Source organism: Equus asinus, chromosome 14 (assembly GCF_041296235.1).
Source record: "Equus asinus isolate D_3611 breed Donkey chromosome 14, EquAss-T2T_v2, whole genome shotgun sequence".
Taxonomy (NCBI): domain Eukaryota; kingdom Metazoa; phylum Chordata; class Mammalia; order Perissodactyla; family Equidae; genus Equus; species Equus asinus.
Window position 1 is genome coordinate 13,831,006 of NC_091803.1, and position 13,905 is coordinate 13,844,910.

Here is a 13,905-nt window from a genome sequence, read left to right on the forward strand (position 1 = left end):
TGCCGGTGACCCTGTTCCAGTCTGATCTGCTGACTCAGGCCACATCATTACGGCCCTTGAAACTAAACTATGTCATGTTTTAGGCTTTGAAGACCCTCTACAGTCTGACAATGGTGCGCCTTTTGTCACAAAAGCCACCCAATAGGCCAATAGTCGGAGTGTTGGATGGACAATCCACGCTCCCTACCATCCTCAGCATCTGGTTGCCAAGCACTGGAACAGCCTCCTCCAAGTCATCTCTACCTCCCTGCCCTCCTCCTGGGTCCACACACCTTAGTAAGGCAGCCTGGTCACCGAATGTGACTTTCCCTGAAAAAGTTCGTCTCCTCTTGGTCAGCCATCTCTTGGGCAATGATCACGATGAAAGGAGTGGGGAGCTGTCCAGACTTATTTTGAAAATTAAAGACTCTGCCCTGACCATTCCTTGGGATGACATTTCTTTTTTTTTTCCTATCCCAGGCCAGCCTGGTTGGTAGACCCACTGGGTACAGCCTGCTGAAAAGGGAGCCTAGGGAATTCCAACCTGAATCCAGTGCAGCCACAAGGATTCTCTTGTTGGACTGACATGGTTCTAGATCATGAAGACAATGACCAGTTGATTGAAGACACTGCTCTCCAGCTCCCCTCCAGTGGCCCGCACATGCTGTGGCAGGCCAAACGATGGCCCCCAAAAGATATCCAGGTCCTTATCCTTGGAACTTGTGAATGTTACTTTATAGGGTAAAAGGGATTTTGCAGATATGATTAAGAATCTTCAGATGGGGAGATCATCCTGGATTTACAATTAAGTTAAGGATCTTCAGATGGGGAGATTAGTCTGGATTATCCCAGTGGGCACTAAATGTTATCCCAAGTGTCCTTATAGGAGGGAAATAAAGATTTGACAACAGAATGCAGTGTGACAATGGGAACAGAGGGACTTGAATTTTTTTCTGTAGTTTTAAAATACAATGCACTTTAAGAAATGCTCAATGAATTTACTTCCAAAGCACGTATAAGCAACTGATTCAATCTCAAAGGCATCTTTAAATTTCACAATAACCATTGTTTTATGAGTTGTAAATTATCTCAACAATGTTTCAAAAGCATTTTTTTTTTTTTTTTTGCAGGGGAAGATTCGCCTTAAGCAAACCTCTGTGGGCAATCTTCCTCCTTTTTTGCTTGCCCCCCCCCACTCCCCTCAAAGCCCCAGTGCATAGTTGTGTATAGTTTTAGGTGTTTCTGGTTCTTCTATGTGAGCCACCAGCACAGCATGGCTACTGACAGATGAGTGGTGTGGTTCTGCACCTGGGAACTGAACCCCGGGCTGTCGAAGCGGAAAGCGGGGAACTTTAACTGCTAGGCCATCGGGACTAGCTCTTAAAAGCATTTGAAACAACAAAAAGACAAAGGAGTTCTTTAGCATGTGAAACAGCAATGCAAATTATCAACTTTATTAACACCAGAATAATTCTTGGTTTTATTTTAGCATTCAGTCTAGCTGAAAAGCATTGTACTCCTTAGAAGCTGCCTACCATTGAAAAGAGTTACATTTTTCTGACTTCATTTTTCCTAAGTGAGGCATATATGATTTTCTTCCATAACCATCTCAATTGGCTGAGAGGTTTTCCCCTGGGGATTAGAATGAGACAAACTCTTTCTTAATTTCCCCTTGGCCAGAAGACCCCTCTCCCGCAGGATTTCTCCAGCCCCTTCCTTTGAGGATTGCTGGCCCTTCCACTTCCCTTCATCTGGGCTTCTAAATGGAGAGATTGCTTAATTCACATAAATCACCGTTATCACCAGAAAACATCTCCTGGTATCTGCTAGTTCTAGGTACCAGAATAGGCTCTGCAGGATCAAGACACAGGTCTCTACCTGCTTTCTAGAGCTTACCCTTTGGGTCAGGTACAGACATATACTAAATGAGCCAGCCAGACATGTGGGGGAAGCAGGAGGGGTAAAGGCAGTGTACATAACTCGCTTGCGTGTAGGAGTGCAGAGACGGCTGGAGTGAGTTAGGTTTGCCGAAGGTGAGCTTTGAAAGGCTGATGGCGATGGAAGATAGAGAGGGAGGTTGGGAAGGGTTAGAAAATGCCCGGGATGTTCCTAGTACTGAAGGTAATGTCACTGCTTAGGAGGAGGTAAGACAGGACGTGCAGATGGAGCCACTCAAGACCAGGCTCCACCCCAAACTATTCATTCATTCACTCGCTCAAATATTTAGGTGCCGCAGCGTCAGGTACAGTGTTGGTCACAGGAGATACAACGATGAACGACACAAGACCCTTGAAGGGGTACGTGTGAAAGAAACAGACGTGAGGGCCAGTGTGGCTGCAGGGTCGCCTGCAGGCAGGGCTGGATCATGCAGGGCCTTGCGGGCCGTGGTTGGGAGCTCGGATCTTATTCTGGGGCAATTACATGATATTTCATTCATTTCGCAACAGCCTTAGAAACTAGGCAGTCTTATCCCAATTCTACTGAACTATAAGGATGCGGTGGGGTTAAGTAACTTGTTCAAGGTCAGCCGCAGGAAAGAGGCGGGATCAACCTCCACGACCATCTGTCTGCTCCGGGGTTTTGAAGGCCTGGAGCTTTCCCGGTCGCCGGCCGCCTGCGCCGCCTGCCGCGGACCGGCGCCAGGGCAGCGTGCGCCGCGGGGGCACTGAGCATGCGCCGCCTCCGTACGGAAACCGGGAGGGGGGGCGGGGCCGAGGCTGGCGGGCGCGGGGAAAATGGCGTCGGCGGGGGTTGCGACGAACGGGACCGGAGGGAGCAGCGGGATGGAGGTGGATGCAGCAGGTAACGGGCCCCGCGGGGGCGGCTTCTGGAGACCCCCCTCGCGGGGCGTCAAGGCCTTCCTGGGCTCCGCCGAGAAGTCAGGAGGGCGGGACGGCAGCATCGCTCCTGGGATAACTTGCGGGAGGGATGTATGGCCCCGGCTCTGCTGTGCCCGCTCTCATCTCCCGGGAAGAACGTGAGGCCCGGGATCTCACCTTCCTTCCTTTTCCTCCACTCTTAGTAGTCCCAAGCGTGATGGCCTCCGGGGTGACTGGCAGTGTTTCAGTCGCTCTTCATCCCCTCGTCATTCTCAACATCTCAGACCATTGGATTCGCATGCGCTCCCAGGAGGGGCGGCCCATGCAGGGTGAGTGTTGGGCATAATTCTCCAACGTCCTGTCCTTGGTCACCTCCTTCAAATAGTGGTCTCTTCCCCTTCCTTTCCTGAAGCCAGCTCTCCCTCCCCTAAATCACTGTATCCCCAGTACTTGGTTCGGACCGACCTCACACCCTCAGGCTATAATAATTCGGAAAAAGTTTCGGGGTTTCTTACCTTCGCCGCTGTGTGTTGTTCTCTCCCCCAGTGATTGGGGCTCTGATCGGGAAGCAAGAGGGCCGAAATATCGAGGTGATGAACTCCTTTGAGCTGCTGTCCCACACCGTGGAAGAGAAGATTATCATTGACAAGGAATATTATTACACCAAGGAGGAGCAGTGTGAGAGGGGAATAGAAGTGGGGGAGACGAGTGGGAGTGGAAAAAAGCAGAGTGGGAAGATGGGGAGGGTTGGGAAGAAGCAAACAGAATAGGATGAGAACGGAGAAAAGTGAAGAGAGAGTAGCTGAAGAGATCTCAGAAAAAGAAAACATTCTAAATTGAGCCGGGATTTGAGTGGGGAGGGGAGAAACTGGTGAAAATACACCGGGAGCTTCAAATTAAGGAAGGTTGGTTTAAAGCAATACTGTGTGCTCTGGCCTCTTCCTCTCCAGTTAAACAGGTATTCAAGGAATTGGAGTTTCTGGGTTGGTATACTACAGGGGGGCCGCCTGACCCCTCCGACATCCACGTCCATAAGCAGGTATACATGTTGCCACATGTGCGTGCTGGGGGACAGAGAATAGAGGATGAGGAGAAGAAAGATGGGCATTGACACGTGTGTCCATCCTCCCCCTCTTCCAGGTGTGCGAGATCATCGAGAGCCCCCTCTTTCTTAAGCTGAACCCTATGACCAAGCACACAGATGTGAGTTATACTGACCCCACGCCCAGTTGTCATGCTTTGTCACTGTGCCTTTTATCCTCATCCCCTGCTCTCCTTTACTGTATGACATCTCTATTGAGTTGAATCTCCATTCTGCCACTTACTAGCTGTGTGACTTTGGGTTAGACATGTAACCTCTACACTGCATTTTCCTCAAGTGTAAAATGGGGTAATCCCTATTTCACTGGGTCCTTGGGAAGATTACATGAGAAAATCTAATGGGAAAGGGCCTAGCCCAGTTTTTGGCTCATAGTATAGGCTGAGGTGCATTTGATGTTAGTAAGAGCTGTTCTCCCTCCTCTTTATAGCTTCCCGTCAGCGTTTTTGAGTCTGTCATCGATATAATCAATGGAGAGGTAATGCCCTACCCTTCACTTCTCAGATCCTGCTCCTGGCATTTCTGGCTTTTGACTCTCCTTACGTGCCCTGTAGGCCACAATGCTGTTTGCTGAGCTGACCTACACTCTGGCGACAGAGGAAGCAGAACGCATTGGTGTAGACCACGTGGCCCGAATGACAGCAACAGGCAGTGGAGAGAACTCCACTGGTAATGGAGGCTGGAGGGGCTTCCTTGGAAGTGGGGGTGGGAGGTGTGGCCACACACCTTCTCACCCTTGGTCTGTCCCCCATCCCCCTGCAGTAGCTGAACACCTGATAGCACAGCACAGCGCCATCAAGATGCTGCATAGCCGTGTCAAGCTCATCTTGGAGTACGTCAAGGCCTCTGAAGCGGGTAGGATAGGTGTCTGCCTGGCACTTTATACCACTTTTCCTCTCTCCTGGGGAAGTGACAGCATCTACATTAACACAACCTCTTTTTGTGCCTTTAGGAGAGGTCCCCTTTAATCATGAGATCCTGCGGGAGGCCTATGCGCTGTGTCACTGCCTCCCAGTGCTCAGCACAGACAAGTTCAAGACAGACTTTTACGATGTGAGTGTAAAACCCAGGATGGGAAGGTGGGGCTTATCAGACTGTTGTTCTTCTCCAGGCAGCTGGTTTTTTCTGTTCCCTCTCAGCAATGCAATGACGTGGGGCTCATGGCCTACCTTGGTACCATCACCAAAACGTGCAACACCATGAACCAGTTTGTGAACAAATTTAACGTCCTCTATGATCGACAAGGCATCGGCAGGCGGATGCGGGGACTCTTCTTCTGATGGGGTACTTGAAGGAATGATGCACAGGGGTCAGACAGTAGCTGTCCGGGAGGGGAGGGGTGCTGTACTTCCTTCACAGAAACCTGTCATTAATAAAAGGGGGAGCAGCCCCTCAGCACCCCTTCCAGTGGCTCTGTCCTCTCTGTTAGGCACCACACAGGTTTCTCAAGTTGGATCTTAGAGGCTGTTGGTTCCAGACCTGCTCAGGGGCACGAGCCCCATCTTCAACTCTTCTTGACACCCTCCAGTGATTGGGAGCTCACTGCCACTTGAAGTGGCCCCACGTCCAGTCAGGTGGACTGTCTTTATATTGAGCCAAAGGCTGGCAGCTTCCATCCAAGAGAGCTGTCAGCCTATGACATCAACTTACAAAGACCAACCCTGTAAATAAGACAGATGACTACTTGCCCAAGCTAAATTGTTTTTCACACACAAAAAGGGGAGTGGGAGGAAGCGGGATATTAAGCACATCTGTATAAGGGACTATGGGCACCACGTATTGCCAAGAGGCAGGCGTTTCTCAATTACTGCTAACATTTATTGAGTGTGCCTGACCCATAGGGCCCCTCAACCCTAGCAGGCAGCAGCTTGTACTTCAGAGGTCAGGAGATGGTCTCAATACAGGGAGTGTTACATAGTTACTTATGCCAAGTACCATATTTCCATGTGCCACCCTCCAGGTCCCCAATTTTCATCACCCCCTAAATAAGGCTTCAGAGTGGGAGTTGGGACTAGGGAAGTATGAAAAATGAGATGTCTGATGTCAAGACATAGAAATGAAGGAGAGTTGGCTCGGAGAGGCTCTGGATCCCCAGAACCTGAGGGACACACAGAAGTAGGCCCAGTAAATACTTGAGACGGCAGGAGGGGGGATCAGAGTGGAGCTCCATCACCCACATAATCTGCAAACAGGAGGCTTCTCCTTCCTGTTTGTATCCCTGGGTCCCCATTGGTATCTGGCAGGTAGAACAGGTACTTTATTCAGTAAATTTGCTGAGTGGATGGAATAAGACAAGCATAAGGGGAACAAGGTATGGATCTAGAAAACTCACAATATCATTTTAACAGAAGGCAGCAATCTACAAACACTTTATTAGCAAAAGAAATGAATAAAACAAGTGCAGCTCTGGAAAAACAAGCGCAGCGCCTTTCTGGTTCCATTAGACCTCCAGGGCACCGTTAGACCTTTGAAGAGGGTTAAGCATGGTGTGCAGCGTAGACCCCACTGTCTCAAGCAGGTTGGAGTCAGACGAAAGTGATCCGTGTCCGGGCAGTATTGACCTGCCAGACGTTTAGCTCCTCATACTCATCTAGAGCCGCCTGGAATTGGGCAGGTGTGAAGCCACGAGATATACAGCGCTGCTCCGCCTCAGAAAACCGGACACTCCGGCCCTCTGAGACCAACTCACGGACAGTGGCAAATATCACATCTGCTGGTCTCTGAGTCCTGAAGGAAACAGGCGTGGTGTGAAAGGTCAGGTACAAACAAGAATACCCAACGTGAGCAAAGAACAGTGGTCAGTGTTAGAATTCTGAGGCCAAGATCATACACGTGTGGATACAGAAGCCACAAGGATAAGTGGTCTGTCTGCTCAAGGAAAGTCAAGGTGACTCCTGATTTCATCCTTCATTAAACCACTCACCTAGCTGTTTGCCCCTTGTCACCCAGAAGTGAGTCCTTTGACATCTCCATTAGCCTTATGGCTTCATTTACATCTTCCTTCTCCACTGTGTCCACCATTCGCAGACGCGCCTAAGGGGAAGGTGGGGAGAGATGGGAACGGGAGGAGGGGAGTGGAACAAAGTCAGGGAACCCCCTTGCTCCAGCTTTAAGGTTGGCCAACCCATGTGTTGCCTACTCACAAAACGAGTGGAGGCCCCTCCCGTCCCCCCAAACATCCGCCGTGTGGGGCCGGCACTGTCAGACCGAGACAAGTGCAATGCCCGGGGCAGCGTCCAGCAATTGCCCAAGTCTCCGCCTCTCAACACTGGCCAGTCCCGGTGTTCAGCTGTCCTGTGAGGGAGACCAGACTCTTCTGAACTCCACTGGGCTCCCCACCATGACAGATGGAGGTTGGGGAGCTCAGCCAAGAAGGCGATTGGCAGAGAGGCTGTGTCCCTGGGGCTCGGGAAGTGCTAGCTCAGCAGTAGGTCAGGTAATCACACTACCTGCACGAACAGCACTTTGGAGCCCCCAGGACTAAGGTCCAAGATGTGAGGACAGAAATGAAGGTTTCTAGCACAGGATCTAGGACATAGGGAGTGAAATTAACCCCATCCATCCCCTTGGTGAGGTCTGAGAAGCAGGGAGGCGGCCTTTCCCTCCAGGGACGCTGTGCGTGCCCTACTGGAGCAGCAAGTACCCACAGTGCGGTAGCATGGAGAGGACCACTATCTGCACTGTCAGCACTTTAGCCCCGGCAGGGCCTGAGTGGGAGGGAGGAGGCAATGAGTGAGGACATTATCAAGGCAGGCTGCCCAGAGAGGGTCCAAACAGACCACCCTCCAACAGAACGGGGCCTGGCACTCACCAGAGCAGTGGACAGTCGCAGAATGGCCAGCAGAGTCCGGGCAGAAGTGTAGGTGGCGTCTTTACTAGCCCAAGCCTCTCGCCTCATCTCCACATACGCTGCTGTGATATAGTCAGCCAGAGACTCTGGCACTGTGGGCTGCTTCTCCCGGCACATGGCTATGTACCGTCTGTGGGAGAAAAGGTTTGTGGGAAAGCAGAAAAGGGAGATGGGGAGAGTGTGTGTTTTTCATGCATGAGTTTTCAGTTTGAGGAAACTCTTGGCGGGGGGGGGGGGGGGGGGGGGGGGAGATGGGGGGGCTTTTAAGTAAGAAAAACTAGTGGATGATTATTTGCTTGGCTTGAATATCACTGATGGGTTCTCCACATGGTGCATTTCAAATTATTTCCAACTTTTCAGGAAAATGGCCTTTGCATGAATAAGACAAAGCTGCCTGTCTTAAGAGATGGTCAAGTCCTCTCCCCTGATTCTATGACATGGCTAAAAGGAGCAGAAATATATTTTAAGAGATAGGTAAAAGAAAAACTTGAGAGATGACCGGAAGGCCTCGCACAGACCCCGTGGAGAAAACAGTGATATCAAGTAACCGCGGGACAGGATCCAGCTTTGCCTAAAATCTGAACCTGCCTCAACCCTGAGACAGGCAGGTGGCAGAGGTGGTGTGAAAGCAGGTTCTGATGCCATGTTCTTCTCGTGTGGCTGGGCTGGGGGTGGGCCCAAACTCACTGTTCTCAGATCCAGGACACAGCAGGAGGGGGAGGGGTGAAAAATACACACCCTAAGGCTGAAAGCTTTTCAGGAGATGCACGCATGGCCCAAGACACTGCCACATGTGGTGACTGGTGAAGTATACTGGTCCTTACCCAGCTCTCCTACCTCATAAGCTTCATGTCCAAAGGTTCAAACTGGGCGGGGGGCTGTCGGCTGTGCTGGTGCACATATGTAATGTGCTGCGCCAACCTGGCAGAGTGGAGGTAAGCAGTTAACAGTCGTTCTGGTGCCACACACCCTGTGCCCCAACTCTATATCTTCTTCCCTTAGCTCCACCATCTCCTCACAGCGTGGCAGGGACACTTTTTCCCAAGAAATGCTCAGCGTTTCAGCCCTGACTCCCCTCCTAAGAACTGTGGATGAGCCCCTGCTATAAGAGGAAGGCTCTCGACTCTCGAGTTTCCACAGCAGAGAATTTAAGAGGTTTTCTAATCCCCCCCAAATCATTACTAAAGGATGTCTCCTTGAGTGTTGAGCTTCATTCACCGTAGGTCATTGTCTCGGTCAGGCCGGTCCTGGATCAGCCAGAGGAGGTCAAATCGGGAGAGCAGCGCAGCAGGAAGCTGTATGTTCTGCTCCAGGCTGCGGCGAGGGTTGTAGCGTCCGTAGGCAGGGTTGGCAGCAGCTAAGATGGAGCAGCGGGCGTTGAGTGTTGTGAGAATGCCCGCCTTGGCAATGGAGATGGTTTGCTGCTCCATGACCTCATGGATGGCTGTGCGGTCAGCCTCAGCCATCTTGTCAAACTCATCAATGCAGCACACACCCTGGTCAGCCAGCACGAGGGCCCCGCCCTCTAAGGTCAGTTCTCCACTCACAGAGTCTCTCAGCACAGCGGCTGTAAGCCCCACTCCGGAGGAGCCCCGGCCTGTTGTGTACTGGCCTGAACGGCAGGGTCGGGAAGAGAGAAAATAAGCAGACGTGTTTAGGAAGAGGGAAAGGAACAAGGAAGGGAACAAGCATAGGGCAAAGAACACAAGAAATGGGGACAGTGAGGTGAGGCCTGCACTGAACTGCTCTGCCTACCTGTCCAGGCCTTCTCCAGGCAGGTGAAGATCTGTGGGGTCTTGGCACGGGCAACACCTCCCCTCCCCACCTTCCCAAGCCTCAAGGAAGAGAATAAACATGGTGGCCCTACCCCTGTCTTCTACGCTCACCTCTCCCAGGTCCGATTACTCACTGCGGGGGGCCAGGCGATCGATGTAGGACAAAAGCTGAGACTTGGCCACACCAGGATCCCCCATCAGGCAGATGTTGATGTTGCCTGAGGAAGGGAAGGAAGCCCCTAGGTGACTATTCTTTCAAGGCACGTTGTTCAACAACAGAGAAAAATACCTCTCAGGTCTGCTTCCCCACCATACTCAGCACTATTTCTTCTGATCCCACCCTGTGTCCATGAAGCCAAGATGCTGACTTTTATTTTCTGACCTACAGGACACTAGTCCTTGTTATCCTTTCTTCTACCCAAATGCCTTCACTCACCCAAGCCTCTCCCTTATTTTTCCTCTTACCCCTGATTTTCATGCCTCGAGGAGACTGGTCCACACCCCCCACTAGCAGAAGCAGCAGCGCCTTCTTCACGTCTTCGTGCCCATATATCTCTGGGGCAATGGAAGCTGCCAACTTTTCATAGAAATCCTCCTCTGTGAGAAAGTGAAGATTAATGAGTATTTTTTTGGGCGGGGGGAGAGCTCTAGAAGAAACTCACACGCCCAGTGTTCCCCCTGGCCTCTCACCTGCAATCTGCCTCAGCTCCTCCCTGCTCAGCTCTCCAGCACCAGCCTCATCATCCTCACTCTTATTCATCTTCACAATCCGATGGGCTTCCAGGTATGTTTCTGAGAGCAAACCCTTGGGCAGGAAAATGCCAGGAGACTAATGAAGTCCCTTTAACTTGCCCATCCATTTGAGTCCCTCATCCACCTGAGACCCCCCAGGAGTGCCTGACAGAACCCTTTGTTCTATTTTGTTTGGTGGTTTGCTGTTGATTGTTCTCTGTGGGGCTGCTGAGAGTGTTCGGGTGAAGAGGAAAGGGGAACATCTCCCCCTCATCAGAAACTCCTTTTCTTACCTGTACCACCTGTCGGAACCCAGTGCGCAGGATCGGCAAGAAGATACCAGTGACGCTGACGTGGTCCCCAGGCTGGGCGATCCTTGTGTTCTCTCCTTCTACTAGCACCGTGATACTACGAGGGATGTTTCCCACGGGCACTTGGTCACTCTATGGGGGAGGAGGGTACATGAGGCTAGGAGACAGGAACACGAGGCCTACGAGGGTCTGACCTTCCCTGTCTAGGCCTACCACTCTTCTACTTCTTGGCCTGCCCAGGTGGAGGGAAGCTGAGATCTCCTTGACTTCTTCCCAGCTTAATCAGAAAGTTCCAGTTAAACCTTCCTCCTGCCCTTGGCGATTTCTCTGCCTCAGCTCTTCCCGCTTCTGTTCTCCTTTCTCCCACTCCATGAGTGACTGCAGGATTTCAGTGGACTCCCAAGCTCGACCTTCCCTGGGCCACATACCACAAACTCACATGTTCCTGCATCTTCATTTCCTGGAACTTGATGAATTTGGAGCCACGTGTCTGCAGATATAGCCGCCCTCCTGAGCGGTTGGTCTGGCACTCCTGGCTCGGGCACATGATCAGAGGCATGAAAGTGGGAGACTGAATCTATGATGTAAGAAAGGAAGTAATGAGGAAATCAGAAGGAAATGAGCCCCTTAGGATCAGTCACTCAAACCCCATTTCTTCTTCAATATCAACAGGCACCAAGAACACAGAATGAATGGAAACACCACCACATACCAGAAAAAGAATAAAAAGTGAACACACAGGCATGTTTTATAATGAACAGTGAACATGACAGATAAACACCAGCAGACAAGATTACTTCTTTCAAAATCCACTAAGAGTTAAGCATGTTCCTGTTCCTTGCTCTACACATACCGGCTGGTAGGTCTCTGCCCCACACTGGTCACAAGTGTAAGTGGCCACCACCATTCTGGGTTTGACTTCAGAGACGCGAGTGACAATTCCACGCACTGTTACCAATTTCCCCACAGAGTCAGCCCGTACTTCCCTGATGACACGAGGCTTGTTACTGGTTGGGCCTTGAAAGTACAGCTCACTAAGAGAGAAGATAATAATCAGCAAGGTCCTGGAGGATAAATTCCCATACCCTTGCCCACTGACATCACTTACAATCTGCGCATGAGTTCAGGAGGGTACTGGTTCTGGGGACTTCGGGCTGCCCCAGGGTCCCGGTTCCGCTGTTCCATCATCAGCCGGTGTTCAATGTAAACGTCCAGGACATCTTTATTTACTACCTAAAAGTGGGAGAAAGATAGGAAAAATGAGCGGCAGAATGGGGAAAAGACAGAGCCAGGCAGAAATCATTGCCTCTCTTTCTGCTAACGCAGAAAACACTCTCTGAGGAGCCTCTTGACAGAAACCCAAGTTCCTTGCCCTGTATTTTTCTGCAACCACTCACCTCCCTCTCCTTGTACTGAGGGAGCAGCTCCTGGACAGCATCAGCAAAGAGCCTCACATAGCGCTTGGCGTTCTCACAAATCGAGTCCACCAACTCAGGGTCATCCTCAGCTATATCATCTAGGTCTATGTACATTGCCACTTGTTCCCGGTGAGCCAGTCGAACCTGCAGCGGGGAAGAGACAACAACAGAGCCAAGTTTACTGTGCTCACCAGTATTCACGTGCAAGGACCCACCACTGCAAGCTGAGCACACAGGTTCCAGGCCTCCACAGAGGAGAAAGAGTGATGTGACACAGAGCAATACTCACTTCTCAGCCCCCAAAACACAGCCTCCCAACTCCTAAAAACACCTTAGTTATCACGAACGTAGTGTTCTATTCACTTACCAGGTATCAGGTATGGTGCTAAATGCATGTCACTTACAGACAAACATAACTGCTGAAATAAGCCGGGCCACCTCTTAGAGCTCCTTAATCAACCACCCCCCTCCCTCTACCTAGTCTTAGACTTACCAACTGGTTCCCATACTTGAACTGCTTCTTGGCAAATTCCTCATCCTGGTAAAACTCTTGTAGGAACTTCTTCACCTTTTCTGTAACATATATGTAAAATCATGAGGATCAAGCTTTCCTTCTTTCACATCCCTTACTGTAAACTCCTCTGACAGAAATCTAAGAAACCCCCTTTTATTTAAAACAAGAAATGTGAACTAGTTAATTATGTGAACACTTAAATAAGCCTAGGAAATTCTCCCCCGACTGGGCAGAACTCCTTTTCACAAGTCTGTTTTCACCCGGGGAAGAATCAGGCGCCCCTGGCACTTAAGAGTATTACCCAACGCCCTCCTCCCCGGGGAATTCCAGTCTCTGCCTTAGTTAGAAATCTTTGTAGCCTTTCCCAAGGGTCTCTCCCACCCAGCAACATACTCAGCTCTCAAGGTTCTCAGCTATTTTTCCACGCGTACGACACTCCCTTTTCTTTCGGTCCCCTCAACCTCCGCTCTCATTACGATCGCGGCCACTAGGCCCTTCCTCCACCCGCTCTCCCGCCACTGCTTCCGCTCTTAGTAAACAAAGAAGCACATGGGCCCCGATGCCGCCGCCTCACAGCCCGGGATTCCTCCGCCCAGGGCGGGAGCCCGTCTGGCTACTGGCCGGCTAGTCCAAGGCCACTCTATCCCCCCACTACTATTGCCCTTCTCGGCCTCTCGCTAAACCCCCCAATTCGAGGCACGCCCCCACCCTCGGTAGCTCTCTCCGAGGCCGCCGCGCGGAAGAACACTGTTTACACACGACACTCCCTCCAGCCTCGTCGCGCAACTTCCGCCCGCCTTCACTTCCGCTCGGAGGTTGGCCTAAAATGGCCAATCCTGGCGCGCAGAGGCCCGAGACTGCCCGCCCCCGGGGCTTCGGCGCGTCTCGGGAGGACGCGGGCACTCGGAATGCCTAAGGACGCGGGGGGAAGGGGCCGGGGGCTGCCTGAGTCTCAGCCAACGTCCCCTGATGTCCCGGCCTCTCCTGGGCGCGAATCTCCCCTCTGGAGCCCCAGCCAGGCTGCCTGCCCCCGATCAGGATCCCCCACTGTTTTCCTGGACACGTCTATAGCTCTTCTCGCCCTCGGTGCCCCGCGAGCCTCCCAGGCACCATCTGCCGCAGCCCGCCGCCTCCCGATCCCGCCTCTGGTCTCGCGCGCCCAGAGCCCGCCGGCCCCGGACCCCCAGGACCCCAGGTCGCACCAACAGGTGTTGGCCGGGAGGCTTCCCGCGCAGGACGCCCCTCCCAGGCTTGTACACCCTTACCTTTCTCGAGCGCGTAGTCCTTAAGCGCCATCACTGCTGAGGGCCGTGCCGCAGCAGTTGGCGGGCTCAAGGATCTCACTCCCCGGATAGCAGAGAACGCCCGCGCGGCGGACTGCGGCCGACCAACCGAAATTGGCGCGAAA

At 51.9% G+C, this 13,905-nt stretch overlaps 2 protein-coding genes across 4 annotated transcripts; one reads left to right on the forward strand and one right to left on the reverse strand.

Annotated features, from left to right (window-relative positions):
• The first annotated feature begins 2,544 nt into the window (after positions 1-2,544).
• On the forward strand, positions 2,545-5,300 carry COPS6 (COP9 signalosome subunit 6). The gene is made up of 10 exons (XM_014835884.3): positions 2,545-2,781; positions 3,002-3,127; positions 3,345-3,476; positions 3,749-3,837; positions 3,939-4,001; positions 4,328-4,375; positions 4,452-4,566; positions 4,660-4,752; positions 4,850-4,950; positions 5,037-5,300. The coding sequence occupies exons 1-10, from the start codon at positions 2,715-2,717 to the stop codon at positions 5,175-5,177; spliced, it is 975 nt and encodes a 324-aa protein (XP_014691370.1). The 5' UTR covers positions 2,545-2,714; the 3' UTR covers positions 5,178-5,300.
• Positions 5,301-6,236: 936 nt separating this feature from the next.
• MCM7 (minichromosome maintenance complex component 7) lies at positions 6,237-13,895 on the reverse strand. Of its 3 annotated transcripts, none has more exons than XM_014835556.3 (15): positions 13,763-13,895; positions 12,477-12,556; positions 11,963-12,127; positions 11,674-11,798; positions 11,419-11,599; positions 11,005-11,142; positions 10,548-10,697; positions 10,213-10,327; positions 9,988-10,119; positions 9,657-9,740; positions 8,966-9,359; positions 8,585-8,668; positions 7,709-7,877; positions 6,821-6,930; positions 6,237-6,624 (listed from the first exon to the last, which is right to left on the reverse strand). In XM_014835556.3, the coding sequence occupies exons 1-15, from the start codon at positions 13,791-13,793 to the stop codon at positions 6,423-6,425; spliced, it is 2,160 nt and encodes a 719-aa protein (XP_014691042.1). In that variant the 5' UTR covers positions 13,794-13,895; the 3' UTR covers positions 6,237-6,422. The 3 variants fall into 3 exon arrangements, with proteins under 3 accessions (XP_014691042.1, XP_014691203.1, XP_014691110.1); XM_014835717.3 differs by lacking the exon at positions 13,763-13,895 and adding an exon at positions 13,206-13,305; XM_014835624.3 differs by lacking the exon at positions 13,763-13,895 and adding an exon at positions 12,891-13,256.
• Positions 13,896-13,905: the final 10 nt, after the last annotated feature.